The 13,449-nt window shown below is 39.7% G+C and overlaps 1 protein-coding gene across 1 annotated transcript in view; it reads left to right on the top strand.

The window, feature by feature from the left end:
• Nucleotides 1-12,487, top strand: part of GNA13 (G protein subunit alpha 13) — a 39,075-nt gene extending 26,588 nt beyond the window's left edge. The window contains exons 3-4 of the mRNA XM_070560166.1: nt 2,856-2,906; nt 8,395-12,487. Coding sequence (XP_070416267.1) covers nt 2,856-2,906; nt 8,395-8,967 — 624 coding nt within the window. The 3' untranslated portion in view covers nt 8,968-12,487. The remainder of the gene's footprint in view (nt 1-2,855; nt 2,907-8,394) is intronic.
• Nucleotides 12,488-13,449: the final 962 nt, after the last annotated feature.

The raw sequence follows: 13,449 nt of genomic DNA, 5'->3' as shown, positions 1-13,449 counted from the left end.
TACCTTTTTCTAGTTTTCAGATTTTCCACAATGAATTTATATTAATTCTAAAATCAAGAAAAAAGCCAATAAATGCAGTACACAACACTACCAGTCAAAAAACAGCTTTTTTGAATTGCATAAAATTTCATTTTAAGATAGTTAACATTACATAAGTATTGAATATACACATTACTGAAAGAGTAACAGTTTTGTTAGTCTGACTCATACATAAACAGAGTGACTATCTTTTATCATATTTGTCCAAGAGATTCTAATGTATGTACTTCAGGGCAACAGAATTGGTAATATTTATTTGAATTTACTTTTTAAGTACTTTAGATGTATAACCTCAGTTGGGTTGTATAAACTATCCTAAAAGTAAATATTGATGTTATTTAAAGATTAAGCCCGCATTCCCTTTGGCCTATATATGTTATCCATGAAAACACCAAAATACTATTTTGTCATTGAAGTGGATGATATAATGCAAAATATCCATACAAGTGTGACCAAGTAATCTCTTTATTAACTCAAAATGAATTCCTTGGAGATTTTTCTTTTCTCTTTCTCCTAAAAGTCATCTTTAGATGCTGTGAATACTGTACCAATATTCTAGGTACAGCAAAAAGCAAAATCACCTACCACTGCTTATGATCTTGAGGAAATCACAGACACTCCCCACCCTCCCCATAAGCACACCCACCTATGTACTTTAAGGCAGCAGTTCTCAAAGTATGGTCCACGGACCCCTAGGTGTCCCAGAAATCCTTTAAAGGAAGTCTTCGAGTTCAGCACTCTTTATGATGATACTGAGATGTTATTTCCCTTCTTTGCTAGCTGACACCTTACAGTGATGGTACAGAACAGCAGTGGCTGAAACTGCCAATCAGCGCTTTGGCACAGATCAGGGCATTGGGCCCAAACTATGCTAGTTGTTGTACCCTTCACTGATATGCAGTGCAATTTAAAACACACACACACAAACCTGTTTTACTTAAGATTATCCTTGTAAACATTTAGTTGTTTTAAATCTCAACCCTTGAGAACACGTCTCTCTAGTATTCTGTATGATGGAACGGGAGACGCTAAAAACACTCCTGCAGCACCCTGAAGCGGGGTAAGTGTCTCAGGAAAAGCACTTTTGCGACCAGTTGTGTTGTGAGCTGAACTAATACCTTTCATGGAATGCCGTTTTTACTTGAAAAAAACAACTGACTTACTCAGACTTGGGCATTTGACAGACATTTTTTAGAAAATGAAGTTAGCCTTTCACTTCAAGGAAAATAACTGAGAGTATTTGCTGTCATTGATAAAATTTGAACTTTCAAGTGAAAATCAAAATTGAGGAAAACTTGTCTGCCCACCACTGTGAGCTTGTCAGCTTCCCAGTATTCAAGGCTTCTGATGAGATCAAGGTGATGCTGATGCAGATGATTTTCTTAATATTGTGTAAGGAAATGTGCCAACATTTGAAAGATCTGTATAACTTAGTTACCCACTGTGTTCCATATGATCAATGCCTGAGTCACAAAATCGTGGGTAGGTAAAAGATCCGTTCAAAGTACAGGATAGACCAGTGAATTTTAATGTGAGTATGGAAAGTTCATTGGTAAGGTTTCCATTCCACAGTGAACTAACATTTAAGAAAATACCACTTGTCAAGTTTTGGTGTAGTGACAAAAATATCTACAATTATCTGAAAAGGTTATTAAAATACTGCTCCCTTTTCCGCTTACGTTTCTGTGTTAGGCCAGATTTTCTTCACATACTTCAACCAAAACAACGTCCAGTAGCAGTTCAAATGCAGAAGCAGATGAGTGTCTTGCTCTCTTTTATTAGGCTATACTAAAATATGTTAACATGTAATGGGTTTATTATTGATATTTTAAGATGAATTAATAAATAAATATTTGTTAACATTTCTCAGATTTACTTTCTAGTGTGATAAATATTGATAGCTATAACCACATAAACGAAGTCTCTGGGGTCCTCAAGAATCTTAAGATGTGTGGAAACGACTTAAGGTTGCAGACACGACTGCCCCTGCCCCAGTAACTCAGTCCCTGCGGTGGAACAGGGTCTTCAGGTGGCTGTCCTACACCGAGAAGAAGCGCTGCCTTCAGGAGCTGGGGGGGCAGCTTCAGGCAGGGAAAGTGAGCACGCAGGAGAGAGCCCTGGGAGGCTCCGAGACACAGAGCCCTTCTTTCCCCAAATGCCGCCCCTCTTCCCTGCCTCTCTGTTTGAGCGTTTCCTTTTAGAGTGTATTCTCACGTGGTTTAGATGTTTGAAAGTGCCTGGAGGTCTCGTAGACATCCGGGCTGAGAGAGAGTGGGCTGGTCACTCAGGACACCACCTGGCGGAGACGGAGCCTGCGGCATTGTTCCCAGTCTTCCAGAGCAGGGCGTGTCTGTTAGGCTCGTGCCTGTTCCTGGAGGATTTTATACCTTGTTCTCCCCTCAGCTCTGGTTTGCTCTTGTCTCTGAGGTTAACCACCACTGGTGTAAACTCCAGATAGAAAAATGTAGACAAAAAGAATCCCACTTAAATTTTAGCTGTAGATATATGTTTATCTCAAAAGCGGTTTTCACCTTTTAATTACATCTTCCCTTTGGATACATAGACAGTTGTATCAGAAAGCACACGTGTGACCCTGTCCAAATAGATGATCACTTGGGGCATTGCCTGTGTGAACGTTTATGAAATTAACAGAGGCAGGCGTTTTATACATTTTCATTGGGTTTAGCTGTTCAGTCTGAAATTGGTGACTAAAGAAAGTATGTTTGACTTAAGCCAACAACCAGACAGTTTACTATAAACTATTGTAACAAAATCTTCCATTTCTAAGCCCTAATAACTTATTTTCTTGTTTTTAGGGTGAATCTGTAAAATATTTCCTGGATAACTTGGATAAACTCGGAGAGCCAGTAAGTTTTTAAACCAAATGTTTATGTTTATTGCCATTTGAAAGAAGTAGTCAGAATATTGATGTTAGAAAATTTAGAAAAATTATGTGTTAAGCTGGTTGTTTCTTCCTTTTTCCTAGTGGCAATATTCTGACTGTTCTTGCTGCATTTTTTTCTCCCTCTACCGTCCACATCTCTGCCATTTTCTTACAGAATGCCCTATCCACTATTTCATGAAAGTAAACCTTCAGAAAAAGAAGTTTATGTTTCAAAGTAAGATTGAACATTATCTGGTCTGCTTCATGTCTTTTGGGTTTTTTTTGTAAGCAGAACCAGAAAGAACAGTGGTTAATTGATTTCAAAACCTTTCCGTAAACGCTGTTTTCCAGTTTGGGAGCCCTTTGTGCTGAGTTACAGTGTAGGAGGGCTGGATTCTGAAGGCCTGCTGACCCGCCTCCATGATGTAGACGGGGTCGCCCTTGGAAAGAAAGTTTGTGATTTTCCTGCAGTACGTCCCTCAGAGTCCCTCAGTGCCTCTGTGGCTGGCTCTGGCTCCAGGGCCGCTGCAGGCAGGGCAGTTCCACTGCTCTCCCTGTGGGACTCATGAGAGGATTTCATTGGAAGAAAGGTTGCTGCTGCTTAGAAAATGCGTGAAAGCCATTGCCTTAGGGTCATTTGTTACCTACTGAGTTTCATATAGCTTCGTCTCCTTTTAAAGCAAATTTCTGTTACAAATTTTAATATGGTATTAGGGGTTCTTTGAGGTTTTTTTAACTTTAAAAATATAACTGAAGGAAGCACAAAATGAAACCTGTTGCAGGTAGGAGAGCAGCATGCTAAGGTGTCTAGGACACATGAAAAAGTACCTTTTTGCTCCAGCAGGGTAATTTTTGCATTTTCCCTTATTTCTAATTTTGCTAAATGGCAGGTATCTGCCCTTAAGCCAGTATGTGTTTCTCCTGCGTGTTTGTTTCATAGACACAGTTGGGGTCTCCGTACTTACCTGGTTTTACTCACGCTGTCCACATCAGTGAAAGCTTATATGAAGACTTATTCATTGTCACTTTTCCACCTGGTCAGATTGTAAGCCTTAAAAAAAGCTAAGTATAGGCCAAATGGAGAGAAGCTTTAGTAGCTAAACTAAGTGTTAAGAGTTATTTCATGTTTCCCAATCTAAACAGTGCTGCCTAGACCTGCTCTTCTTCCTTTGCCTTTTCAGATAGGCCTTCCCTGAGCACACGTTCAAAGTAGGTCCCCTCCTCTTGTTTTCAGTATCAGCCCTTGCGTTTTCAAACTTTATTGCTCTTATTACAGTTGATTATTTACACAATTATTGGTCTTTTACCCACCTCGTTCCATAAGGGCAAGGACCTCATCTCTTGATTGTGAAGAGTTGTGTTCTTGACGCCAAGTGACAGTGCCTGGGACGTAGTAGGCACCGAACAAATAGCTTCTGAATGAATGATTCCAGGCCAACTCTAGTCAGGGTGTACTAGCTGCTTAGCTAGTTGAGTATAATTTTTATGTTGAGTATAATTCTGAGGCCACATCAGGAATAAAAAGAAAAAAGTGCTGTGATCAGAAGGTAGTTGTAAAGGAGGGGAGAATAACCCAGGTGTGCTACAGAGTGGCCATCCATTCTGCACATAGCAGACAAGTTACAGGATTGCGTTCGCTTCTCCATATCTGACTGAAGTACCAGGGCCACTGAAGCCCTGCTGTGTGCCCAGCCCTATGTCTGGGGTCAAGGACATGGGTTCTGCAAACAGACCTCCTGGGTTCCAGTCCCAGTTCCATCACAGACGGGTGCGTGACCTTAGGCATCTCTAAACCTTAGTTTCTTCATGTGTATCCTGGGCATAGTAAGAGAACTGACCTCGTCAGGTTATGGGACGATTACATGGAATAAATCCCTTGTCTTAGTCAGCTCAGGCTGCCATAACAAAATAGCACAGGCTGGGTGGCTTAAACAACACATTTATTTCTCACAGTTCTGGAGGCCAGAAGTCCAAGATCAGGGTGCCAGCATGTTTAATTTCTGGTGAGGACTCTCTTCCTGGCTTGCACACTGTGGCCTTCTCACTATGTCTTCACATGGCTTTTGCTCAGTGCATGCACATGGCGGGGGAGAGAGAGATCTCTCATTCTTCTTCTTGTAAGGCCACCAATACTGTCTGATTAGGACCCCACCCATATGGCCTCATTTAACCTTAGTTACCTCTGAAAAGCCTTATCCCCAGCTGTAATGACATTGGGGGTTAAGGGCTTCGGCATATGAATTTTGAGGAGGATGGCACAGTTCGGTCCATAGCACCCAGTAAGCTGTTCAGAATGGTGCTTTGCGTGTAGTAAACTCTCAGTGTTAGCTGTTTTGTTCTCTGATTCCTGTATTTAAGGAATTCATTCTAGTCAGAGACAAAACTAACATAAATAAAACAAGCAGAGGACAATTAAATGATACTGATCACGAAGATTGTAGTCATTCTTCTGGAGAGAGATGTTTTGGCTGGTAGTTGGAGCTAGCCAGTGAGAGTAAGGGAATCTGAACTGCCTGAAGGATGGATGGGATTTAGATATTTAAAGTGGAGATGTGGCCCACGAAGATGGAGACAGCTGGGTGTCTTTAGTTTTAGAAGGCGTTTCTGTCTGACAAAGGTTACGTGACGTTCTTGGCTGTACCTCATAAACACAGATTTCTAGAAGGCAGTAGCTGGGGTTTGGATGTGGTGTTCGTTGCACTCGCACTGCTGTGCAGATGAATGGGCACGTGATGGTATGAAGGCGTGCAGCTTTGGGCAGGTCTTGACGCTAGGCTCTGTGGTGAGCCTGAACAGTGTGGCACAGTCAGCCAGTTCCAGGAGACGGAGTAAGGAGGGTCACGCAAGCCAGGCAGCCAGGGTTGGATCTGGTGCGGTGAGGAACTGCACCTGTAAGCTTGAAGTTACGATGCAGGAGGGTTAGCCTGGGAGTGGCTTAGAGACGGATCCAGGAAATCGGAGACGTTCAAGGCGGAGAAACTAGTGAAGAGATGATAATCCACGCCTGAGGTGAAAAAAATGGGGACAGTGGAAACAAAGAGGAAAGGGAAAATGTCAGAAAGATTCAAAGAAGCAGCAACAGGATTTGATGGAAAATAGGAGATGATAGAGAAGAGTCCAAGGTGATAGGGAGGCATAAAGAACACTGGGATTGTTGGTGGGGCGGGAAGTAGAAAGGAAAGCATGCTGGTTGGACTTGCAGGAGGTGCTAAGGGGCAAAATGAGTTTTCTCACTGTGAATATGTTGTGTTTGTGAATAGATCGTCAAGTGCAAGTGAGTGGTGAGCGTTCTACCTGAGACTCGAATGGAACTTTACTTGGCTCTCACAGCCTTCTTGATTTCCCTCTCTTTACAGCAGTGATGGTGGTGGTGGTAGATGCAGTAGGAACAGCTAGACTAATAACACACAGACTGTATGCCAAACACGGTTCGTAAGCACTTCACCCGTTTAACTCATTTAGTCCTCTCGGCATCCCTATGAATGTTATCGTCTGTGTTTTAAAAATGAGGAAAATGAGATACAGACAGGTCAAGTGACTTGTCCAAGGTCACACAGCTAGCATGTGAAGAACTGGCTTTAGAATTCACAGCCCTAATCACTGTTACTCTGCCATACCATTTAGCACTTGATTACGTTGTCCTCTGGTTTGTGCTTCATATGAATTAGTCTTTAGCTTCCTAACTAGATGGTTAGCTCCTAATTAAGGCAATAATAAAGAACTTTTTATTTTTATGGAATTAGAAAATTTTAAAAAACACGACTCAGGGCTGGCATGTTTCTGAGGCAGCTGGCACACATACGTACTGTAAATTGGTACCGGGTTTCTGGAAAGCAGTTGGTCATTAACTGTCCAGGATCATCAAAATGTTCGTAACCTTGACCACGTAATCTTACTCTTGGTTATTTAGTGTAAGGACATAGTCCAAACGTATGTGCGTGAGAAATATAAGCAAGAAAAAAAGTATGTGCGTGAGAGTTTGAATTGCAGCTTTTCTATTAATTAAATAAATTGGAGACAACCTAAATGACCACTAGTAGAGGAATGTTTATGTAAACTATAGCACATTAATCCGTTTGATGTATTTTATACTAAGTTGTAACACAACTGTGTTAGCATGTGGAACAGTTCATGATAAAATGTTAAGCAAAAAAGTGGGGGCAGGCTAAAAATTGTGTGGATATTGCTGATTATGAGTAAAGGAAGTGGGTATGTGAACAAAAGCTAGAAGGAAGCATGGAAATGCCAGCACAGTTCTGAGAGTCCGCGAGATATTTAATAAATGCTGTGGATGACAGATCCCTGAGAACTGCCTACTTTTGAAAATTCTTAATTCCATTGCACCGTTTTGAAGAGAGAAGTATTTACATTGTAATGAAATTTTAAAATCATATTACACTATTTGGAAAGGTGTAAAATGGAACATTGTGAATAACGTTCGACATTGTTTTAAAATCTTGTCTCGATTAAAAAAAACATTTGACCTTGATGATGAGCATTCAAAGCTCTTCTGTTCAGTATTCCCAAAAAGCTGTGTCAAAGTTCTGGAAAAATACTAGCCTGAGATGAAAGAACTGAGTTTCATTGCCTAAGGAAGTGCTCTGTCGGGGTTGCTGGTGACTCACGAGACCAGCAACTTCTGTCTGTTCCGGGGCTTGTAGTCGACTGATCCCGCTCATAGAGAAGGGCACATTTGATCTTTGCATAAACTGTCCCTCCGAGGGAGGTAGGCCAGGTATGGTCACCTTCATTTCACAGGCTCAGGCGTTGACAGAGTAAGTGACCGTTTGTGTCAGTAGACGAGAAAGCTGGAACACAGCTACTTAGACAGTACCTGGAAACAAACCTAGGAAGTGGCCCAAAGTCAGTTCGGTTAGTTATAGTAGAGGAAGTGTTTGCCCCACATGTAGTCCAGCAGCAGTGATAACATGGGGTGACGTGTACAGCAGTTCTTAGTCATGAGGGCGGGCACACAGTAAAGGAACATTTAGAATGGGCTCAGGAGACTGACAGAACCTTGAACTGGGAAGTGATCCTCTTGAATTGGCATTTCAGACCTCATTGCTTTTAACAGAGGAGCAGGGAGCAGGAGGCTGTGTGAGCAGTAAGGTCACTGCTAGAGCTAAGAGTGGGTCATGGTGAGGAGTAGTCATGGATACCCAGCAGTGGGCGGGGGCCAGGGGGGCAGTTGGTAAATAAGACTTAAATTTGAGTATTATTGCAGGGGTGAAAAAAAATAGTAGGTGCTGCTCATTTGCAGTGAATTTTGAACCAGTCTTTGCATACTAACATTTTTAACATATCTTGGCATTTTATAAAGAGAATAATAATTGTATTGATGCTTTAATGTTATCAGGAGATGTTAAAAAGATCATTCAGTTTGCATATCTATTCACTAGACCAGTTAATAGTACATTAAAAATTCTAATTACTTCTGGATTACTGAGTATAAAAGTTTTTTTCTTTTCCAGGATTACATTCCATCACAACAAGATATTCTGCTTGCCAGAAGACCCACCAAAGGCATTCATGAGTACGACTTTGAAATTAAAAATGTTCCTTTCAAAATGGTTGATGTAGGTGGTCAAAGATCAGAAAGAAAACGTTGGTTTGAATGTTTCGACAGTGTGACATCCATACTTTTCCTTGTTTCCTCAAGTGAATTTGACCAGGTGCTTATGGAAGATCGACTGACCAATCGCCTTACAGAATCTCTGAACATTTTTGAAACAATTGTCAATAACCGGGTTTTCAGCAATGTCTCCATAATTCTTTTCTTAAACAAGACAGATTTGCTTGAGGAGAAAGTGCAAATTGTGAGCATCAAAGACTATTTCTTAGAATTTGAAGGGGATCCCCACTGCTTAAGAGACGTCCAAAAATTCCTGGTGGAATGTTTCCGTAACAAACGCCGGGACCAGCAGCAGAAGCCCTTGTACCACCACTTCACCACTGCGATCAACACGGAGAACATCCGCCTCGTCTTCCGTGACGTGAAGGATACCATTCTTCACGACAACCTCAAGCAGCTTATGCTACAGTGATGTACAAAAGACTGGCTATTTTAATATCTTTTTGTCTTTTTGATTGTTTTCTGTTTGTTTTGTTTTTTTAAATAGTTTATAACAGGAATTAGAAAAATCTTGATTCTGTGTTTAACTTCTTGGAAATTTTAGTCCTCCTTCTTCAGACTTTGGTCTGTGGCTGAAAGCTGCTGAGTAACACATCGCCAATATCTGCTGAAGTGCAGACTTTGAGCTGCTCCACTGTGGCTTCCATTCCAGTGGAGCTGTCGTTTCCTGCCAGACCTCAAACTAGGTATATTTCAGGCTTTAAGTTCTTCCATTTTCACACTGAATTCTCCTGTAGTGCCAGGTATAGAAGGTGTCCTTAAATATTTGTAGGTATGAGGTTAAGAATATTCAGTTCTGAAACAAGTAAGATATCTCTTGTCTGCCCTACACAGCAGCGACCCTTGTGCTGCTTTATGGTGACCTGTTTTGAAAGGGCTACTGGAAAAAAGGGGATGGCATTCTGTAGATTTACACAGATTTAGCCTTCGTGTTTTTTTAATTGCTTATAAACACAACAATTGTTTTAAAATTTCTGTGGTTTCTGAAAGTGATGTTCTTAGTGTTTTAAAGTTTACATAAGGATTTCTGGTCTGATGCTAGTGAAAGGTTGCAAAGGGTACGGGGGGAGCAAAAGGCAAGCCAATGCCATATACAGAATGGTAATCAAAAGAAATGAGTAAAATATAATTTGCCCTCTTCATATTTAAATGTCATGTGATAAATGTGCCATATGTGAAACGTCCTGGCCATAGCAGCAGTGAAAAATTGCAAGCAACTTGATAACAGAATTTCTAAATAAACATATGCTTTCCAGAATGTTATGTGTTTTACTCTCAGACTTTTAAATCCCGTCTCAGATGACTTTGGTCCTCGCTGTGGGAATCATTGTCGCACCATCGCAGACATCTTCCCTTTGCTCTCCTGTCTCTTCCCATCAACTCCACACTGTGGCAGTTATGGGATTTTTTTTTGTCTATTTGGAGCTTGCCAAGGGCAGTAGTTTACTGTCTTTACTATATTTGAGATTCCTGTTCATTCTTGGTGTGTCTCTAAAAGATACAGTATGTACGTGTTTGTATCATTGTTTATGAAATTCCAGCTTTATTGAGGTACATTTTGAATGTTTTAAGGATACTTCTAAGAAAATAAGTAGTAATTGTTTTAGTTCACACCAAAAGATGACTACATTTGACCTCCCCTACCACTTTACCAAATTCAAACGTAGTCGTGACGTAGCTTTGTGATTACAAATACATTCATGGTGAACTCCTCAGAATGGCTGGTTTGCAGTACTAAAATCACTGCTTTGTAGGTTATGTGTAGTGTTAGAATTCGGTTAGAGAAACAGGTGTACAAGGCTGGTGACAGTTTGGAAAATCTGACAGCTTTTCTCTTTTTCCTGAAAATTATGATTGAGACTGTGATATCTGTCACTTTACTGTATTACTGACTGTGTTCTCAGGTATTTTATTGGCTAGAAAGCTCTTGAAAGATTGGTCAACATTATGGATCACCAGCCTTTCCAGACCAGTGGCTCTGGGTCTGTCTTGCTGTCTAGTGTGAGAGTAGGGCTTTTCGGTGAGCTAACCAGGGATTGTTCGTAATGTACCTGACTTTTCTTGCAATTGAAGTTCCACCATCATTATATCCATAGTAACCTCCATTGTTTTCATGCCTTAGTAATACGTGAGCTGCAGACATGTCGCCCCACATCAGAATGTAAGTGTTCATAGTATAGTTCATGCATGTTTGAATAGTTCTAAATCTGCTGCTTCTTGCCAAAAAAGAATACGTAGGTTTAAATTGACATTTAGAAAAATTTCAGTGCTAGTGGCTGGCTGAAAACCTGCACGGTAACATTTAGACTTTTTGGTAGAAAGTCTGTGTGTAAATTTAGCAGTTTTGTTAGACGGCCAAAACATTATTTAACTCCAGTGAAGGTTAAGAGGAAACTTAGTCTTATTTAAGTTATATTTAAGATCTGTGATAGGAACCATAAATACTGCCTGACAAAGCAGAAATCACCAAGTTTCCTCATTTGGACTACTACCAAGAAATGTTAAAACACCAAATAGAAAATGGTATTATTTTGAGCATTTGCTGTTTTCTTTTCTGATGTATGTGATGTCTCAGAGTCAACAATCTTTTAAAATAAGATCTGGGATATATTTTGAGGCAATAAATTACTTATCGTTAATGGCAGGCTTGTTTAGAAACTAAGTTTCGATCTGAAGGCTTTAGTCCATGTTTTTTATTTACTGTATTTTTAAACCATTTGAAGGAGTCCTTCACCTTTCTCATGAAAACTAGATCCTTTTGAAATACCACTATACGAAGGGGAAGATGAAATTTAGTGAACAAAATTGAAAGGGTGCGCGTGGTTTTCACTATGCCAATTTCTCCCATCTCTAAAAAAGTAAGTTTAAAGTCCTTTGGTGCGCTCGATTTTCTAGGTCTTCATGATTATGATTTGGAGTAAAATGTGCCTAATTCTCTTGTTACACTCTGTTCTTAAATCTGAATGTCTTCTCATTTAGTTCTTAAGAGATGTCTCAGAAGTGTCTTCATTTGTGATATACAGAAATTTGTGATATACAGAGTTGCCTTATAAATCAAAGAGCACCACACATTTGGGCCTTGATTTTTTTATAGGGAAAAGTTTTTGTCAAATGTTTTCTGAAGATCCAAATAATTTAAGGCATGCCTCTACCACTTAAATATTATTTGTAATAACCTGAATCATTGCTTTCTGCCAAGTATTGTGTTAAACTGAAATCTTCATTTCAGTTTTGTCTGGAAAGGGCACTTGAGAGTTGGAAAGCAACCACAGCCAAAGAAGGCGGTGAGGGGGGAAACAGTCGTTCGTTTGTTTTACTCTTTGAAGTTGCATTGGCGTGTGTTTTACATACTGAAGATCCTCTGGTTAATCTCGCAAGTGAGATTGTTTAGGGAAATCCTTACTCAGTTGGTAGCAGTGGTTGGTTTAAGTAAAAGGAAGTAAGATTATCTTACTACCGGAAATAATTAGAAGTATTGATTTAGATTCAACAGAAATCATATGCCCTATAATTTTTTGTAAGAGTGAATGAATTAGTCTTAACTTCCAATGTATACCCAAATACTTGTATTTATGCTTTTGATAAAATGTATTTTCAGCATTAGTACACATATCCGGTTATGCCTTATTTATGTGAAGAATAAAGTTACCAAGTTATGTTCTGTTATGTTCTGAAACTCAGATCACTAGTTGAGAAGCCCTCAAATTGGTGCTTTCATTATATAATGATACATTTAGACAAAACCCCAAACCAAGCCGTTTGAAACAATATTCTCTCCATTGCAATGTGTAGCAATGTTATTTCTGTATATGTAATGAGAAGGCTAAATATCAGTGTTAACTCTTAGTTTTTTGTTTGAATCCATGAAATCATGCTTGTAAAGCTCAGTCAAACATTTGTAACAAACTCCCTAATAAATCTAGAGAAAGTCACTCTGTTACCTCTTCATTTCTTTTAGTTTTATTTGAGGAATCTAGCTGAGAAAGTTTACATGTGTCTTTTTCATTTGGAAATCTGACTTAGTACCCGGTCACTTTCTCTCTCAATTTCAACATGTTAGGTTCCATCAGTCACAGATAATCTGCACGTGTGTTGTGCTGCTTGACTAAAAGTACTGATTTTTTTTTTTCATGGTAGGATATAGGTTGACTTTTCAGTCTGGTAAACAGGAAAGGAGGGACTGTGTATGAGTGGGTGTGTATGTGTCTCCGTGTTCCAAATAAACGGTGTAGTACGTAACCATTATTTTACGGTACGAGGTTAGGGCTTAATAAATTTATGCTAGAGATTGAAGTATTAAAACATTTTAAACTAGTTGGACTTCATGGCTTTTTCAGGTACCATCAAGTTGCTATTAGCCTTAGGCTGGTAAGTGGTGATTAACATCATTTGAAGTACAGTGTTTGTACCACTAGCATTCTTATGTCTGTACTTGAATGTATAGTTAGCTTTTAAACAGTATGTTCCAGTATGTTCATTCTTGTGGCATCCAGGTCTAACCATTGATTTCAAATGCCAGAGCTTATGTGGAACAAAAAGTGTTACGATAGGGCAGTATTTTCTGGGTTGATGAGAGATTCTGCGTTCTATCCGTTATCTACTATTGATAATGATGAAAATTTCTAGATGGATTGAAGTGTGCTAGGACCTACTATGCATCAGTTTCCAATCAGTGAACGTCGTAATAGAAATACGCTCCTTACTTGGTATCTGACTTGGGTTTGTGTTTGGAAAGCTTGTGTGTAATAGTTCTTGCCTTAGTAAGTGATGCATTTGTCCTCACTCATGCCCATTTGATGGCACCAGGAAATAAAAAGGGAGGGGTGGGTAGGGGTTAATTATTGGAAAATATATGTAACAGTGCAACAAACTATACCATTTACCCTTTCTTTAC

Source organism: Equus przewalskii, chromosome 10, assembly GCF_037783145.1.
Source record: "Equus przewalskii isolate Varuska chromosome 10, EquPr2, whole genome shotgun sequence".
Taxonomy (NCBI): Eukaryota; Metazoa; Chordata; class Mammalia; order Perissodactyla; family Equidae; genus Equus; species Equus przewalskii.
This window is presented reverse-complemented; position numbering and strand designations above follow the sequence as displayed.